At 35.4% G+C, this 19155-nt stretch overlaps 2 protein-coding genes across 2 annotated transcripts; both read right to left on the bottom strand.

Annotated features, from left to right (window-relative positions):
* Positions 1-3310: 3310 nt before the first annotated feature.
* On the bottom strand, positions 3311-9053 carry LOC144444961 (elongator complex protein 6-like). The gene is made up of 7 exons (XM_078134512.1): positions 8891-9053; positions 8360-8438; positions 7218-7288; positions 6187-6308; positions 5307-5499; positions 4754-4906; positions 3311-3681 (listed from the first exon to the last, which is right to left on the bottom strand). The coding sequence occupies exons 1-7, from the start codon at positions 8942-8944 to the stop codon at positions 3553-3555; spliced, it is 801 nt and encodes a 266-aa protein (XP_077990638.1). The 5' UTR covers positions 8945-9053; the 3' UTR covers positions 3311-3552.
* A 3155-nt stretch (positions 9054-12208) lies between these two features.
* On the bottom strand, positions 12209-18389 carry LOC144444573 (coiled-coil domain-containing protein 43-like). The gene is made up of 5 exons (XM_078134049.1): positions 18218-18389; positions 17123-17219; positions 16009-16153; positions 15332-15384; positions 12209-14792 (listed from the first exon to the last, which is right to left on the bottom strand). Exons 1-5 carry the CDS (start codon positions 18386-18388, stop codon positions 14602-14604), a joined length of 657 nt encoding a protein of 218 aa, XP_077990175.1. The 5' UTR covers position 18389; the 3' UTR covers positions 12209-14601.
* Between the last annotated feature and the right edge of the window lie 766 nt (positions 18390-19155).

Here is a 19155-nt window from a genome sequence, read left to right as displayed (position 1 = left end):
TGCTATATGATCACATCCAATTCTTTGCTACAATGATAATGTTTGTAATTCAAAGTTATGTCAGTAATCTCAGAGACGATTTTTTGCAAATCAGCCAATTTTGTTCATGAAAGAATATGATGCAATAGTTACCCATAAATTAGGATACTGCTATTTTATTTCAAATTTGTGAATGCCAGTGATTAATTGTAATTTGTCAACCGCAGTATTTAAACTTAGGATGTCGGGTATGATAGCGCCACCAACGATAATTGTTAGTATTGCATAAAGCTTTTGTTCCAAACACAAACTTGAAAATTATTATCCGACATTTGCGGTCTTCAGTCTTTCATAGTCAGGTGACAAAGAATGAAGTATGGAGTCAAAAATTTATGGTAATAACTTCCAAGTTTGTATTTGGAACAAAAGCTTACTGTAATACATTGGATGGTAACTGTTCGTCTTGACTAAAGAGTGGGATGTTATTTTTACATGCTTTATCAATCGCAGGTGATTGCGTCATATTAAGAGTATTGTTTCACACAATTTGGATAAAACTTTTTGATAAAAACTCCCTTTTCAGATTATGCAAATAATATGTAGCTTCTATATTCTTGATATAAAAATACCAGGTGTACCCACTGCTTTGTGGTTGCTTAAGATGCTCATAATATGTAAATTTATTTTTAGATACAGATTTTTAGAGCACCGAAGGTTACATAATTTTACTAATTCTTTTAAAGAAGTTCTACTTCTATTTTCCTCATTATTATAATAATTATAGTACACTTTGTTTCAGTAAAAATAAATTGATATGTTGATATAATCGCGTTTCATTTGTTTTTGTTTTTCGAGTGTTTTCTCTGTGTTCACTTTCATTGAAGTATTTCTCACAAATAGTAACAAAATATAAACGAATTCATCCGCCTAAGACTGACTGGTGTTTGGGTACCCTTTTCGTAATTTTACCTTTTTAGCGAATGAATAACATACATCGAGACACGCAAAAATTAACTCCGATATTGCGACACAGGAAGCTACACATACAACTAAATAGATATCTACACATTGAAATAGTGTGTGGCATATTGGTAGGAATACTCAACGTATCATTCGCAGAGTCGTACTCCTCAACAGCGATGACTCCCAAACCGCCAACTTGTTTTCTTCCAAGAACCACAGACATGTGCTTCCACAGCGTTGTCTGCCAATCATCCTTCAGAGGTCATAACCATCACTTTCCCATCTAGACACATAAGCCATATGTTGCTCTGTCACCAATACGATAAAGATAACCATTACAGGCAACCACCAGTTCATCCATGATTGATTCCATGACCTTTAATATCAAGCCACTGTCCCAGAGTCGGACAATATTTCCAGGCATTACCACAATCTCATAGAATTAACATGATAGCATTGTGAACTTACAGTAGTTGAAAATAAAACTCTTGTTTTGAAGTTGGTATATCTGGTAGATGGTGCCAGGTTTTTTCGGACGGTAAGAAACATGTCATTGAGTTGTCTTTACATGCCACATCCTGTGACTGAAATGGTGATGATTGGCAAATATTTCGACCAACGACAATTATTTGATCTGTATATTGTGACACCCCCTGACTTTTTACATACATAAGTAAACTATGTTGATTCTGGGAGTACACTATTTGACTCTAAATCTTGCAGAGTACTTTCCAAGCCAGCACCATCCTATATTTAGGTAGTTACACCCCTCCCCCTCCTGCCACAGGTGGTCATACATAACATTAGGATAGCATTCGTAGAAAGGCTCAGCTTGGTTAATAAGACCTGGTTCACTGTAAAAGGTTGTCCATATGTAATTTACACACAGTAAACGTTAAAATCTACTGTCATGTAAAATGGCAAGATTTTTGAGAAAATGAAATGAGAAAAAGTGTTTAAGCTCTTACAATAAATGTGGCGTCTTTTTTTGGCTGTTGTGACTAAAGCAACATATAATTTTAATAATGATATCCCTTGATTTCGATATAACTTGATGTTGTTATTTGTCATGGGTAGGCAATAGAAGTAAAAATAACAGAAATGATAAAAAACACGGAAACTTTCGATAGACTAAACCATTCAGTCAGAATGGATAAACATTTATTGAACATACATGTAATTTCTCATCACTCAGCCCAGAATCTAGTGTTGTGGAGATATTTAGATCTTGCCTCTCCCCAACCGCCAAGCATTTTGCTAGTGATATTTCACTTATAAAGCTTCAGTCAGAAAGGGGACAAAAATTCTTTTTGGGTTTTGAATTTTTCTCCCTGTGAGATGACATCAATAGTAACATTACATGGTTAGAACCAATTCTGAGGATTGAACTGTACAATATAAACATGTTTATCATATTCAATGATTGTTGCAGAAGTCATAACTAGAATTATTTAGGTTTAGGTCATTCTCGTAAACCAACTTCAAAATAATGAGTAAAGTAAATAACTGGCAGGGCATGTAATGGAAGATGCCGTAAAAGAGGCCATGATTTGAATGCATGGCTCAGTGTTAGTGAGATACTAAGTGTAGGGAAAAGGTGACAGTTAAAAATCCACATCTAACTGGATTATAGGCTAGTCATCACTGTGAGTAACACTAATTCACTACAAATGTAATTAGAAATATTTGTTGGTAGTTTTCCATTACCATGGTTACACTAGTCATCTTCGATTGACTCTACAAACAATTTTGTAACAGCATAAAAGTGAGAAATAAATAAACTGTTGTCTACATAACAACACTTTGAACTTCTGCGTATCTAGAAATAAAGAAAGGATGTATGGAATGATGTTTAAGTTTTATCCACTTTAAGAAATTAATAAGAAATTGGTGCCGAACTGAGATCAATCTAAGCTAGCTACTACCTGATTATAAAGTGAGTGATTTTATTAGTCTTTTGTAAAAGAGCCAAAGGTGTAAAATTAATAAAATACACTACAGTGACAGCACTTCTCTGTAAAACTACACTTATTATCGTAAATGCAATTTGGTCTTTGTGACACAAAAACTCTGGTCAAAAGTGCTCAGCATTTGACAGACAGTCTGTTTTGTATTTTAGAATGTACCATGATATGTTAAGAACTTTTGACCAAAAGTGTGTGTGTAACATTTTATTTTTGTGACACAGAAACTCTGGTCAAAAGTGCTCAGCATTTGACAGACAGTCTGTTTTGTATTTTAGAATGTACCGTGATGTGTTAAGAACTTTTGACCACAAGTTTGTATCTAACATTTTATTTGGACAAATAATGCCAACTGTTTGTTCCTTTTTATTTCTGCATTGGAGTAGAAAGAAGCTTTCATATCTTTAAGTTATGTAGAGATTATGGGAAACATGAATTCTATGAATTCCAGTTCTGAGGATATCTTCTTCCAATGGTTCTTTTAGCCATTCAGTGCTACTGAACAGAACATTGCTCTGGAAATTAGTGCTATAGAAATTGGATTGATTGATTGATTGATTGATTGATTGAACATCAAAGATTACAAAATGTGTTGAACCATATCAGAGTGACTCAAGATAAAAAGTTTGATTGACAAAGGGGTCTCCTATAATACCGCAGCTGATGTTCCTGGAGCAAAGAATTTCACATTTTTGTCTAGTATTTTGTACTGATAGAGTTTATGATGTGGTTTAGCTGTAGTTATCTGCCATGGATCAGTCCATTCAATTGTAAGCTGTTAATTGAAAAGAAATGAAGGTATAAGAAATGGGTCAAACAGAAAACAAATATGAAATATACAGAGAATTATTGTGATAGTGAAATATTGTGATCTGAGCTATTCAATTGCACATTAGGGTAGTCATATATCTTGCCATGTCTCTCATCACTTGACCTATTCTATATTTTTTGAATCTGAACAAGAAAAATATCACGCCTCCAATGGCTAGATCAGAAGATAAAACTTTACTGATATGATGTTGACATCTGCACAATCATCAATCTGGGTGAAAAGTATTGTTTACAAATGGGGTAGGGTACATAACATATATAGTGGGTCCATTGCTCTTCAGTCTTGCCACTGTAGATACTCTAACAGTCCCTAACTCTAACGTTACTTGTGTTGTTCATTATGTTTGAGGTTATAAAACAGACTAGAGTAAGCAACATCTACATATTGGGCCTAGTATTAATCAGTCTTGCCATGGTAGGTACTCTAACATCCCTAACCCTACTGTTCTGTATCTCCATCATTTTGTTTTACAAAACACAGTAGTGTACACAACATACATATTGGGTCCAGTGTTCTTTAGGCTATGGTAGGTACATGCACTCTAACATCCCTAACCCTAATGTTACTTGTCTCTTCATTTTGTTTGGGTAACAAAACAGACCATAGATAGTGGAGGTCTACTGACTAAGTCCACAACATATATATAGTTGGCCCAGAGTTCTACAGGTTTGTCATGTTTAGTACTCTAACATTTCTAACCCTACTGTTACTTTGTTTGGGTTACAAAACAGACTAGGGTACACATATACTGGGCCCAGTGTTCTTTAGTTTTGCCACGATGGGTACTCTAACATCCCTAACCCTAATGTTACTTGTCGTCTGCATTTTGTTTGGGTTACAAAACAGACTAGGGTACACATAATAATGTATATCTGTCTATTGCGGATACTCTAACACTTCTAACTAAAATGTTACAGAGTTCATTTTGTTTGGGGTTACAAAACAGACTAGGGTACACAACACACATACATACATATTGAGCCCAGTGTTCTTCAGTCTTGCTATCAATTCTTACCTGTCCATGGACATCTTTACAGTAACCACTTGATAAACCTTCTACATGGAGATGTAGATTACTATGGTAACTAAGCTGTTTAAGCAGGAGATCATTTTCTTCATCTTCTACATCTTTGTCTGAATGGACAAGAGTTACTAGGCAACCTACAGACTGATAACATGTAAGAATAAGAAATGAACACTATAAATATAAAGGGACCTCATCATAGCACACTTATATTGCCAGTGCTGTAATCATGTGTTATATAGTTTTCTTACCTTGGTATTACCGCAGAGTAGAACAACACACTTATATTGTCGGTGCTGTAATCATGTGTTATATAGTTTTCTTACCTTGGTATTACCGCAGAGTAGAACAACACACTTATATTGCCAGTGCTGTAATCATGTGTTATATAGTTTTCTTACCTTGGTATTACCGCAGAGTAGAACAACACACTTATATTGCCGTTGCTGTAATCATGTTATATAGTTTTCTTACCTTGGTATTACCACAGAGTAGGACCACACACTTATATTGCCAAGGCTGTAATCATATAAAGTTTTCTTACCTTGGTATTACCACAAAGCAGGACAACACAGTAGTGTAGGAAATCTGTCACATCCTTGACAGAGACTCCTAGACTTAATAAAATACTGACATCATCTATTAGGACTAAACTTGGAGATATTACTTCTCCCTGTTCACTGCAAACTGATTTTGAAATAATATCAAACAGAGGCTTAAGATTCTTTGTTTTGTCCCTGAAAAAGAAGAAAATGGAGTTTCTGTTATTATTATATATGTATATGTGAAACAGCAAATTTCTAGAAAGATCAGCAATGTGTGAAAACAGGATTTTGTATAGAGGGAAAGATCATGCCCTCATGTTATATCATATGCATACAGGTACGCAATAGAGTTTTCAGTATATTGTACTTCAGTGAAAATACCACTAGCATGTACACACACTGGTGAAAATACCACTAGCATGTACACACACTGGTGAAAATACCACTAGCATGTACACACACTGCTGAAAATACCACTAGCATGTACACACACTGCTTAAAATACCACTAGCATGTACACACACTGGTGAAAGTAATCACTGGTATGTACACAAACTGGTGAAAGTAATCACTGGTATGTACACACACTGGTGAAAATAATCACTGGTACATATGTGATAAATAATTCTTTATTAATGAACTTATTATTAAAGTGTTTTCAGAAATGTACAAGTACTACTGACAGTGATTAACAACAATAAAATTACTACTAGATGGTTTTGTTATGCAGATTTCCCACAACTTCATCATCAGGTCCCTTATGTTATTTGTGTTTTCTTTAGCTGAACAGAGATTTTTTAGGTAAGACTTATTATATTTCCGTTATTTTGTTCAGGGAGAATATAGGCATCAAGTACAAAGTCTGACAAGTAAACATACCTGATACATTCTAGAGGGTTGGTTGACTCGGATTCTGAATCATTAACCAATTCTAAAGAATACTTCAATCCATCTACGTATACCAATTGACCAGTTTCTTTTGCTGTATGTAAGTTAACACCCTAGAGGAAAAAGAAATCATACTAGCTTACATGTAAATCCAGTAACCCTTGTCTGTCTAACTTCAGTAGAAATAGTCACAGATTCACCTCTGCTGACTTGATACAGATATGATTTAAAGGTGCTAGCTTTCCATTTATTGGTTAACAGATATAAAAGGGAAAATTTTCAAGTTTGTTGCTTGGGGTATTTAGAATCACTGTTACAATAATTTACTGTTTAAATATCTGTTTTTTTTCTTTCAAATGCCATTCAGAATATCCAAATTGGTATTTGAGTAGAAGTATAAACATCTAATTAGAATGACTTTTGAAAATACACCTTGATTTCAGTATGACCTCTCCAAATTTCACCAATTAATAATTATTATATATCCAGTATTCTTTCTAATGTAATTCAATGGAGAGTGCATATATTGAATCCAGATAATAATTTTCCATTTCATACCCTGGCACACTTTGCTCAAAATATGGTAAGTGGTGTGCCCATTGATATCCATTTAGCTTTGACTTTTTTCTCAATATCTTTATAATTTTGTGGATAAAATGATTTGTCACAATCAATTTAAGTGGTTATGCAATTCTAATGTTGTTAGCATGCCACTGCATAGGGTATATGATAAAACCCTTTACAGCCTGGATATGGGTTTTACAGATCTCAGTAGTATGAAGTACCAGCCCTCCTGAAGTCGGGCCAAAACCCATATAGAGAAGTATATCATCCCTGGAAGATGTACAAATGTACAAGCCCTTGATATTTCTTTGTATGTCTTCAATGCCACTACATATGCTGAATATGGATTTCATAATGGGAATATTGTATATCATCTGTATTTGTAAGTGAGCAGCAACTTGACACTAAACCTTAGAAAAAAATATTGTTTATTTAAAAGAAAGTAATACTTGACTTACAAGTTTTTGACCCACTGCATTGTAATGACTGAATGATTGTGATAGTGATATAAAACACACTTTGTGACCACCTGAAATTAATAACATATATCAAGACATATCAGTTTGTCCTATCTGATACACACATAACACAGTCTTGGATCATTTGTAGTCTGTCAGGTATGCCATGACAGGGCGCCCTCACACATCGAGAGGAGGGTGGAACAACACAGCATGTCTTACAGTGTTGGGTCACCTGTAGTCTGTCAGGTACTTATGACAGGGCCCCCTCACACATCGAGAGGAGGGTGGAACAACACAGCATATCTTTACAGTCTTTGATCATTTGTATCTTGTAAAGTGTTTTCAGTGACAATCAGATCTACCAGTCTGTTATTGTTTATTACCAAACTTATTGTACAAAAATTACTTAGAATAATATTTTTGTTTATTTTCATCAGCTGGATGTTGTTCTCGTAACACATATTTGGTTAATAAATCAGCACCACAGTTATTGCACAATTACTGTATGTACTGTAAAAACTATGTGTTCTTTGGAGAACTTTGAACCTTGAGGGCTTTCTGTTCAGTGACTAATTTTGAAGTACAACTTTGAGGCTTTGGAGAGGTTGTAATTTTAACCCATATAAAGTTATGATACTTTTGATTTAGAAACTAAAACCACTTTCTCTTAAAGTGGCCATATGGATGAGAATTGGGTACTTTATATGGCTTCCTACTTCAATCAACGTGAAACAACATATACCAAGTCCTTGTTTGTAACTCAATAAATTGGAAAAGACTGATACACAATAATATCCACAATATACTGAGGCACAAAAACAAACCTTTTTACTCATTTTCAGCTTTTTGCAATGTATTGAGTTACAAAAACAGACTGGGTATATGTTAATTCACATACATTTTTCAAGGTCGAAGCCATGATAAAATTATTTTACAAATTAAAAATCCAAAATAAATACCCAGTCCTCATTCATATGGCCATTTTAAGTAAGGTAACTGTTTAGGCATTACCTGTTACAATTACCTAACTAGCCTAACCCTATGTTATGTCACGAACTGGTCTTTCATCATGCAATTCTGACTTCTGATTCTTGCAAGCACAAATGTAATGAGGTAAATGTATTGAAATCCATACTTACCTTTTAAAAATAATGATAAAAAATGGTGAATTAGAAATGTACCCTCTGTTTGACTGTCTGATAACAATATAAATGTACCCTGAAAGGATAAAGTATTGTATTAAATTTTGAAAGTTATCAACCAGATAGCATAACAAATGAAAGCTTCAACACAGAATAAAATAATTTTTAGCACTCTCATGGTTTTAAAAGTAATAATGACATCATAACAATACGGATACGGATTACAGCACTAATTAATATATATCTATAATTTAAAAGATTCATTTAAAGAGAGAGATAAGTGAAATTATGATATAGCAAAGGTGAAGGAACTTGTGACCTTTGACCCAAAGATAGACGCACGGACCACTTTCTCAAATTTAAATTCGGTGTTTGATCAAAATGGTCAACTAACTGCAACCTCAGTTTAATGAATTGATGCATTACGTTGAAGTTCGCTAGGAATTCACGCAATATATAACTCGAATATTAACTTGATTACGATTTAATGGAATGCGATCTGCATACATATCATGTACTTGTACATACCTCCGGTGGCTTGCTCGGACTGTGGTTTAAAATGGCGTTTAATTCGGTAAACATTCTACGGAAATGTGATATATGCCACTATTTGATATAGTAATGTCACGAAATAATACCCATACTTTCTAGAAAACGACGATATTCACTGCATGCATTGCACTGGGATAAGAACTAATGTCCGTTTGTTGATCTCCTCTCCTCCAGATGGAAGTGCGCCCTCTTGTAAATGTGGCGAAAAATAAAAACGGAAGGGTAGCAGCTCAGGACTACCTACACTGGTTAAAATATAATATAGCTATCATAAAAAGTTTATTTACAGTTCCAAATTTCATGAGAGGGAATTTAATGCGGTATATATAAATATAACCCAGAGACGTGTCGTTGGCTTTCAAATCTATAGATTTGAAGACCAGGAACAAGTCTCTGGGCCCTGGTCTTAAGACAAATAAAAATACTGATTGAAAATCAAAATAGCAATGCATTATAGCTACTAGAATCTAAGCATAGATATACGTCGTATCACCCTACCCTCCTCTCTGTGATGAGTGATTGATCGATGTGTGAGGGCGCCCTGCCCCTGAGGGCTTCTTAAAAGCCTGACACCTTATCTATAGGATGTAAATCATGTAATTCTGGAACTATATATTCATAAAAACACACAAAAGATTCAATTAGTTTTTTTTCTATATTTTTTATTGCAATTCTGCCCTAAAATAATTTGCATCTATAACACACTGCAAGCTGTTGTGAAACATCCAAACCAAGTCATGTGGAGTATAACCCAACCCAAGTTTGATTAGGATGCCCCCCGCCAGACTTGACATTGCCATTGTGAGGTACGCCATGTGATGTAATGTCAGGGCACCATCACATGTACCCTGGCCTACCACTCAGCAAGGCTGTTGAGGGCGCTGAGTGACATGACACATTCTAGAATACATTATGTGATTAAATATGTTATATGAAAACAAGTACACCTCATTTTAATAACAGTAAGAAAACTAACAACAGACTTTTCCCTACAGAATATCAAAATACTGACAAGTATTCTTTAAATGAATACAATTGCACCAATGATATTGTATGATATTATATAAAGGCAGTATGACGGTATATACCTGGGGGTATATACCAGTGTACATCATTACATTTAATTCTGTGCAGATATTAACTGACAATCTGTACACTATTTCACTTTATTCTGTTAGAATGCCCCATGGACTATCCCCTATCTACCATGTGCCACACACACTTTATTCTGTTAGAATGCCCCATGGACTATCCCCTATCTACCATGTGCCACACACACTTTATTCTGTTAGAATGCCCCATGGACTATCCCCTATCTACCATGTGCCACACACACTTTATTCTGTTAGAATGCCCCATGGACTATCCCCTATCTACCATGTGCCACACACACTTTATTCTGTTAGAATGCCCCATGGACTATCCCCTATCTACCATGTGCTACACACACTTTATTCTGTTAGAATGCCCCATGGACTATCCCCTATCTACCATGTGCCACACACACTTTATTCTGTTAGAATGCGCCATGGACTATCCCCTATCTACCATGTGCCACACACACTTTATTCTGTTAGAATGCCCCATGGACTATCCCCTATCTACCATGTGCCACACACACTTTATTCTGTTAGAATGCCCCATGGACTATCCCCTATCTACCATGTGCCACACACACTTTATTCTGTTAGAATGCCCCATGGACTATCCCCTATCTACCATGTGCCACACACACTTTATTCTGTTAGAATGCCCCATGGACTATCCCCTATCTACCATGTGCCACACACACTTTATTCTGTTAGAATGCGCCATGGACTATCCCCTATCTACCATGTGCCACACACACTTTATTCTGTTAGAATGCCCCATGGACTATCCCATATCTACCATGTGCCACACACACTTTATTCTGTTAGAATGCGCCATGGACTATCCCCTATCTACCATGTGCCACACACACTTTATTCTGTTAGAATGCCCCATGGACTATCCCATATCTACCATGTGCCACACACACTTTATTCTGTTAGAATGCCCCATGGACTATCCCCTATCTACCATGTGCCACACACACTTTATTCTGTTAGAATGCCCCATGGACTATCCCCTATCTACCATGTGCCACACACACTTTATTCTGTTAGAATGCCCCATGGACTATCCCCTATCTACCATGTGCCACACACACTTTATTCTGTTAGAATGCCCCATGGACTATCCCCTATCTACCATGTGCCACACACACTTTATTCTGTTAGAATGCCCCATGGACTATCCCCTATCTACCATGTGACACACACACACACACACACACACACACACACACACACACACACACACACACACACACACACTGTCCCTTCACAAACTTGAAAGACATAAAAAATGTTGACAATAATGGAAAGAGATGGTATATAGCCTAAAATTAATAAGTTGAACTAAACTAACAAGGCACTTGGAAGCTTCAATAAAAATCAACATTATAAATACATGCATCATAATAAAAAAAACCTATAAAGTCAGTAATCCTTAAATTCCACAGATTATGGCCCAATGATAAAAAAAACAAAGTATTGCAATTTTGTTCTGATTAAAAGAAAAAAAATACAACATTAGTAACGGCAACATTACCTTACCAACCTTCATTATAATATAATTTTGTTTGATGTGAGAATAAAAAAAAATTCTAAATGTTTGGAATTTACTGTATATTCATGTATATTGTTTACTAACAGTTTTATCAAGACACATATGCTTACTTTTCAGAAGGTTGCTGATTGGTCAGATTGATGATATGATGTCATTTGCTTATGAATATGCAAATATCACAATGCCACACTTTGCACAAGTATGAAATTTATGTAAAATACTTTGAAACAATGTTGATGATTGATCAGATCGATAACTTAGAATATGAAATTTACATAATATATAACAATGTTGCTGATTGGTCAGATTAACTTGATGTCATTACTTATGAATAAGCAATTATAGCAATGCCACACACAATATGATACAATAAATACAATAAAATTGATTTTTGGTGTCACAACCAAAAACCAGCACCTTGCCCGTGTTGTGAGAAAAAGCTACTTAACTCACCCTTTCCTGACTTCTTTTGTGAGAAGAGGCTACTTAACTCTTATTATTTCGAACACCCTGTATATACCGAGTACAAACTCAGCAAATTAACCCGGTTCTTCCCTTTTCTGAGCTCCCCATACAAACACAGGGAGTAAAATTTCAGCAAGATAACCATGTCCCCCCCCCTCCCCCACCTACATCACCATACTAACACATGGAGTAGAAATTAAGCAAAGTCATGCTATTCTAATGCTCCCTCCTCTCCATACAAAAAAAAACAACCTTTGCACAACCCCTTTAATTACCACTGTTCTGGAGCAAATCATTTCATAAATAACCAATGTCCATATTCTAAACATTTGAAGTAATCTCCTGTTGGAATAGATCACATATTTCCTGTTTTAAAAAGAAAAAGACAACCTTAGGACTATAGACTGTATAGTTTGTATGATTGGAACGCTATTGTATATATATGAGGTAGGGGCTGTATACAAAACAAACACTTACATACAGGACAAGCGTGCTCTCTCTCTATGCCAATTTGACGCGCCACTGACACACATAATCTCTAGTGATGCACCAAAATTTGATGTTCCCGTATCTCTTACTATGTGGTGATTCACAAGAAATGCCACTTTCTATCATACTGACCCACACCAACACAATTTGGCTACCACTAGAGGGCACTGTGTAACAGGACCTAAAATAAAATACTTTTCACATGTATACTGCAATATATCAGAAAGAATTAAAAGACATCTTTCTACTCTAGAAGCCTTCTAATTGTACACCACCTCTGAACTCCACACTGTAGTGCAAACTGGAACTTGATAAAGTGATTGATTGATATCAAGTTACCAGGGATGTCCCTCATTTTAAATGAAGCTGGTAAAATGTGAAAAGTAGGCAGTAATATCTAGGAACAAGACTCGTAAATCTGTCCACTGATGGAAATATACCAGTTGAAATAAAGAATTTTACAACAGGTTCCTGAAAAATAGCTGACAAAACATGGCTGAGTGGGTGGTTGTTTTTGCCAAATATTGGTCCTTATCTACGTCCCCTGATTATAATTTCTTAACAATTAATTCAATTCAATTATCAATTATCATTATCATAATTTGTAAATTTCTTACTGTCATAGCAGAACATTCTTCCAAAGTTGAAATGAATATAACAGACTATGTTGGAACATGATTAAACTTAAGGTGAGATAAACAGATGTCTGAAAGAGCTTTAGAAAAAGTTGGTCCAGAACAAAACATAATCCTATGTAATCCTTATGTTCCACATATAAGATGACACTAATGTAAGAATGTAGACTTGAATCATCACTATCTACATAGTTTGTGTAATTTTATTGTTTTGTTTTAACAAACCTTTCATTGCATCGGTGGTAACATTTCAAATTCCCTAATTTTACTACTTGGCTTTGAATCTAATAGACAAGTTACACTGTATTGAGCCCACATGTATCTTTGTTAACTGTGTATATACACAAATAAGCTTTAATAGAAAAGTCTGCTGGATATGTTGGAATTCTGTGATGACAATGAAAAAACCTCAATTGCACACTTTTCATTTACATGGACAATAAAGTTATCATATTGAAATTGATATTAGAGGAAGACATACTGTTAGTTGTTCTTGCGGCTTTTTTATTCAATTATGTTTCATATAACAGGAAATTTTTAAAGCCCGGTTTACAAACTGACATCATACATGGCTATAGTATGAACAAACTACAGTATGAGTCTGAAATAAGCAACTTGCAGAATTTCTGCCTGCAAATCTAATTGTGACTCTGACAGCCATCATGACTGCACAACTGACATAAGTATATTTTGATGGTTTAAGTATTAACCCTTGTATCTCAATTCCCTTGCATGTATTATAAATTAAGTTGAAATTCACAAGAACAAACTGATAATAAACATGTTTGTCAAAATTTTGATTATAGAACCAATAATACCTTGTGATAAATTTTCAGCAGTCGGCCATTTTGATTTAAGAGGTCAAAGGTCAATCATATCATACTATAAGTCAACTTTTGATACATGATTTCGTAGAGGTTAAACATTCACAGATGCTCCTGTAAAAAAATTCCTCACATAGCTGAAACAACTAACAGCTCTAGAAGAAACTGAACATAATGAGTTTCTGCAATGATCTTTGACATGGAAGAGGATTATGGGAAATCTAACATGGCATCTAATCTTTAGCTACCATATTACCTTGAACTGATTACAAAATCAGTTTATAGGTTTGACTTGTGTACACATAATTTCCATTAGGATCACGTATCAAATATAAATTTCAAATAGATATTTGATGCTGCCTTGGTGCATCATCTTCCAATCTGAACTAGACACTAATCTTAATCTTCTTATCAAAAGTGATTATTAAGTTTTCCTCTGGCAAATTTCACTTAAATAAAAAAATAAATAAGTTTATACTGAGTGCTAAGAAGGAAAACTGACCACTGCCTGTGACTATGATCTTGCAACCCTTCCACCCATGATGTATATTGAAGTTGTCTTAAAATACATATTTCATAAGTTATTCAAGTCCTTTGATTATTGTGAATCCAGTAATGGTAGCTATCTCCTTCGTTCCTGTTTCTGTGTTCTCTTCTTCTCCTTCTCTTTTCTATCCAAGACCTTCTGTTTATCTTTCTCTCTCTGTAGCTTATCTCGCTCTTTTTTCTTCTCATACTCCTGTTTGGACTTTTCACGTTTTGCCTTTTCTGCATCAGATATTGCCTTTGCATTGGTGTTTTGAAACAGAGAAGCTAAAGTGTGGTCAAGAAAAATAACAATGTCTGTAGATACAACTATGTATAGTAAATATGTACGTGTGTAGGTAGATAGGCATGTGTGTGTATGTATGTATGTATGTATGTATGTATGTATGTATGTATGTATGTATGTATGTATGTATGTATGTATGTATGTATGTATGTATGTATGTATGTATGTATGTATGTATGTATGTATGTATGTATGTATGTATGTATGTAGATAGGTAGATATGTATCATCATGACTATGTACGTGTGTATGTTCATATGTATGTATGTATGTATGTATGTATGTATGTATGTATGTATGTATGTATGTATGTATGTATGTACATATACATGTATGTATGTGTGGGAGTGTGTCTGCCTGTATATGCATACATACAACAGATCTTTCAAATGATGTAGAACCCAAGAAATCAACACTATGAAAGGTCTGTTAAATTGTTTACATCACTGTTGAACTACACCACTAGAGGGCGTAATCCATTAGATGGTCTATTGACGCCTAATTTTGTCTGAAAAGGATACAGCCATTGGGTACAAATTGTGTTGCATGGTTTCCATGGTGTCCACTGCCCTCTGTGCATCTTTGTTAAAGATAATAAATACTTGAAAGGAAAGATGAATGAGGCAGTCTCATCAATGTCACACAGACTACGAAGATATTATCTGTAGCTTTCATACACAAAATCTTTCAATCAAGCATACAATAAGTTTGTGTTGGTTGAGCAGTAAGTATTGTAGTGTCTTAATCCTTATACATACATATTGTTAGTGTGTGTGTGTGTGTGTGTGTGTGTGTGTGTCTGTGTGTGTGTGTGTGTGTGTGTGTGTGTGTGTGTGTGTGTGTGTGTGTGTGTGTGTGTGTCATATTACACAAGCAGACTATTGTTTCCACAGAGTAACAATGTGAATTGTTTTTCTTGAGAAAAATTGTCATTTCCTTTTTAAAATACATGTATTACCATGTTAAATATGTGATAATAAATTAATAGAGTCCAAAATCAAATGTGTAGGGTGTATAATTTTCTGACAATGTTCTTGGTTGAATTCTAAATCAAATAAACAACGTTTTTGGTTGAATTTTAAATTTAGTAAACAACGTTCTTGGTTGAATTCTAAATCAAGTAAACAACATTCTTGGTTGAATTCTTGAGCTATTTTCAATTATTTGGACAATGAAGTATGAAACTATCAAAGGATATTCTTCTTCTTCATCAGAAACATCTGCATACTGAGCTAGAAGTGCTGCTTTTCTTGCCTTTTCTTCATCCGTCATTTCTTTCTTGACAACACTTGTTGTATGTTTTTCCATGATGCTTGCCACAGCCTGTTTGCTAGCCTCTATTTCTACAAATATCAAATACAAAATAGAAAATAAATCTAAGTGTACTTATCATCTTATTTTGGATATAGTTGCATACAAAAGTACAAATGACACAGGTCTTCATACTGGGCTCGAAATTAACTATTTTCTTTGGTAGTCCAAGTGGGCTACAAATTTCAGAAAGTGGTAGCCCAAGGTTTGTGACCAATAGTCCTGCATTCCTGAACTGAAAACAGAGTTCCCCTATTTGAAATATCTGTGTTTAATATTAAAATACTTTCACGTCTGTAAATCTACCATCCTTTAAATCATCACATAATCAGTGGTAGCCTGAGTCGGGTACCAGCTGCAAATTATGGTAGCCCCATGACAAGAATTGGTAGTCTGTGGACACAGGGCTAATGTTAATTTCCAGCCATGTCTTACAGAGGTGTTGGGCCGCTGTCTTTAAGGTGAAGGTGGTGTGTGGGTGCATGTGGGGGGTGGGGGGGGGGGGGGTGTTGAAGTGCACATGTACATGTAAGTTTATTTTATAAATTAAATTAAAGTTAATTTCCTTCCATATACTTTGATTTTTTTCTCCAATTATCTTGTGTACAATGATTTTTGTTTTTGTATTTCCAGCCCACTGTGACACAAACTCTTTGTATAGCTTAATGTTAGACCCTGTATGATTAGGTTTTTAATTATATTTACCATACCATCCAACAGCCATTACATTGCCAAATACAATAACAGGAGGAAGGTTCAGTGTTAGTGCAGGAGGAAACCAGAGTACCCAGGGAAAACTCTGCATTGTTCAGTAGAGTCAAACTATATAACACTCTTCTTATTTACAGCGAGGTAAATTTAATTGAACCCTGAATGGGGTTCGAACCCTGACCGCAGTGGTAAGAGGTAAGTGGATTAACCACTCGGCCACCGACAACCCTAACCAAAAACCAAAACACAACCTACTAAAATCAATCTTGTTCTGAATTTTATCACTTTACCTAGAGCTTTGGCTTCTTGTGCTTTCATCACTTTCTTTTCATGACTTTCTTGCCACTTTGTTAAGATTTCTTCACAAGTGTCTTCAACACCATCTTCCTACAAGAAACAAAAGCAAAACCTGTAGTAAACCCCGACACTGTTGATCTGTACTACACCCCTGGCACCACTGATGAGGTGTCAAGAAAAAATTGGGATTATTTTCAATAACTTTCTGACATAGTGAGTAGCAATATTTTTTCCTTCATTTGGGCAGAAAACATGAGTGATGTATTAGTTTGTCACTACTTGTCTTGTGACTTGTAGAGACAAGACCCCTTAGGTCACTCATATTTTCTTTGGCTGAATGAAGACAAATATTCTGGAATAATATCTAAGTACCCATCACCATTATCTCAAGGCCCATCGCTTGGATATCTTTCCAACATTTTAACAGGTTTTGGAAACTTAAAAGTAATTATATTCAAATAGTTATATATTTTACAAGGTGATAGTCTGACAGACCAATGGAAATATAGCTGAAACAGTTCACATGGTTAAATATGAGTTCTGCCTATGTACATCTTAGTTGGGTCTTGAATAAAAGTGTTGGTCATGCACACAAGTGCAGTAAATTTGAGATTCCACCAACATATTTGTCAGAATAACTTAAATTCCAGAGACTCATAAAAGAACTCGTAGTCCTTGGACGTACCACGACGTACTATGACGTACTATGCAGTACTTCATTATAAATAGCGACGAGTGGCATGAAATGCTAAACTACATGTAGTCTGCTGGTAACAGCTTGATGCTTAACAGTGACACTGACAGCCACGCATGGAAACAGTTGTTAATTTTGACGTTAGCCGTTATGTTGACAGCACGATAGTTAATCTTGCTCGATACAGCGTTAAATAATTATATAAAAGGTGGTATCTGATACCTTTTTGTTATATATGTTATTTAGCTATACCAGTAAATACAACAAAATTTTCTATATCACAAATTCGCTCTGAATGAGATCTTGAATAATATGGCTGCCGCTATATGACCCAGGGACAACATGCTTGTTTTAACAATCCATGCACTTCGCATGTGATCCATTCAAAACTTACCGTGATTTCAGACAGAATTCCTGCCAAAGCCTCGACTTTGTCATCATGACTAGAATCTTCCGTATCTAAGATACCAGTAATGTACGTCCCAAAGACATCCTCGTCGATATTTAGTTCGGATAATTTATCCGAAAGCCAACATTCAAAATCTCCGGCGATGGCGGCAGCCATCTTCGATTTTGTATGTTTGTTGGATATTGCGCAACTCTTCTTAACTACACATCATTTGATAATGAATCACAACTTGAGCACTTGGTGCTCGAGCTTTGCTTCCGATTTCGACGATGTCTTATCATCTAAAATTACTAGAAATACTAATTCAAGAAGTTAACAGTCACATATGTACTCTCACAGGTCTTGATATATTTTTTGTACCACAATGTGTCATTTGTGAAGTTGTGTAGAAAGTTTGTTGGCTGCTAATATACTAGGTGGCACTCTACACAGTAATAAAAATATGCCAAAATTAGCAGATTCTGCGACTCTTAGTATGTTACTAGTATAGTGAATTGCCTAGCTCTTATTCGCTTGACTTGTATTGCAGGAAATGGGTCAGATGTGTAAATTCGGGCATGAAATTCGGGTGAAGAAGCGCCACCAACGACCATTTTGCCAGTTTTCCATATCTTCCGCCACGCTGTAAAAATGATGCAAGCTCAGAGACGCAAGCTCTTAAAGTTTTTCATTTCATAATTAAGATGTCTGAATCGAAAACGATTGTGCGTATGGACTAACTTGGTTTCATAGTCTTCGATACAATACCTTGTCGACATTCGTTTGGCCGAGAACAAGCCAGTGTGTGGCGCATGGCCATGGAGTCATCAAATAAACACGTCTCTGGGCTGGGACACCATGGTCATTGATATATACTGAGATGTGGAAAAAAACTATACTCGATTACTACCGGATACATGCATTGTTCTTTCCATCTTATTTGT

This window comes from Glandiceps talaboti, chromosome 13, assembly GCF_964340395.1.
Source record: "Glandiceps talaboti chromosome 13, keGlaTala1.1, whole genome shotgun sequence".
Lineage (NCBI taxonomy): Eukaryota > Metazoa > Hemichordata > Enteropneusta > Spengelidae > Glandiceps > Glandiceps talaboti.
Note: the sequence above shows the minus strand (reverse complement) of the source record. Positions and strands in the feature narration are given on the sequence as shown.

Bases quoted from the DNA above. Each gene is read 5' to 3' on its own strand.
- LOC144444573 (XM_078134049.1), bottom strand. From the start codon at position 18,388: ATGGCTGCCGCCATCGCCGGAGATTTTGAATGTTGGCTTTCGGATAAA. The intron at 16,154-17,122 runs GTAAAGTGATAA...TGATATTTGTAG, and splicing joins ACAAGAAGCCAAAGCTCTAG to AAATAGAGGCTAGCAAACAG. The intron at 15,385-16,008 runs ATATCCTTTGAT...ACAAAGATGCAC, and splicing joins GTTTCTGATGAAGAAGAAGA to AGAGGGCAGTGGACACCATG.
- LOC144444961 (XM_078134512.1), bottom strand. From the start codon at position 8,944: ATGTTTACCGAATTAAACGCCATTTTAAACCACAGTCCGAGCAAGCCA. The intron at 5,500-6,186 runs GTATGTTTACTT...CTTCTTTTTCAG, and splicing joins AACCCTCTAGAATGTATCAG to GGACAAAACAAAGAATCTTA. The intron at 3,682-4,753 runs GTAAGAATTGAT...TTCAATTAACAG, and splicing joins GTAAAGATGTCCATGGACAG to CTTACAATTGAATGGACTGA.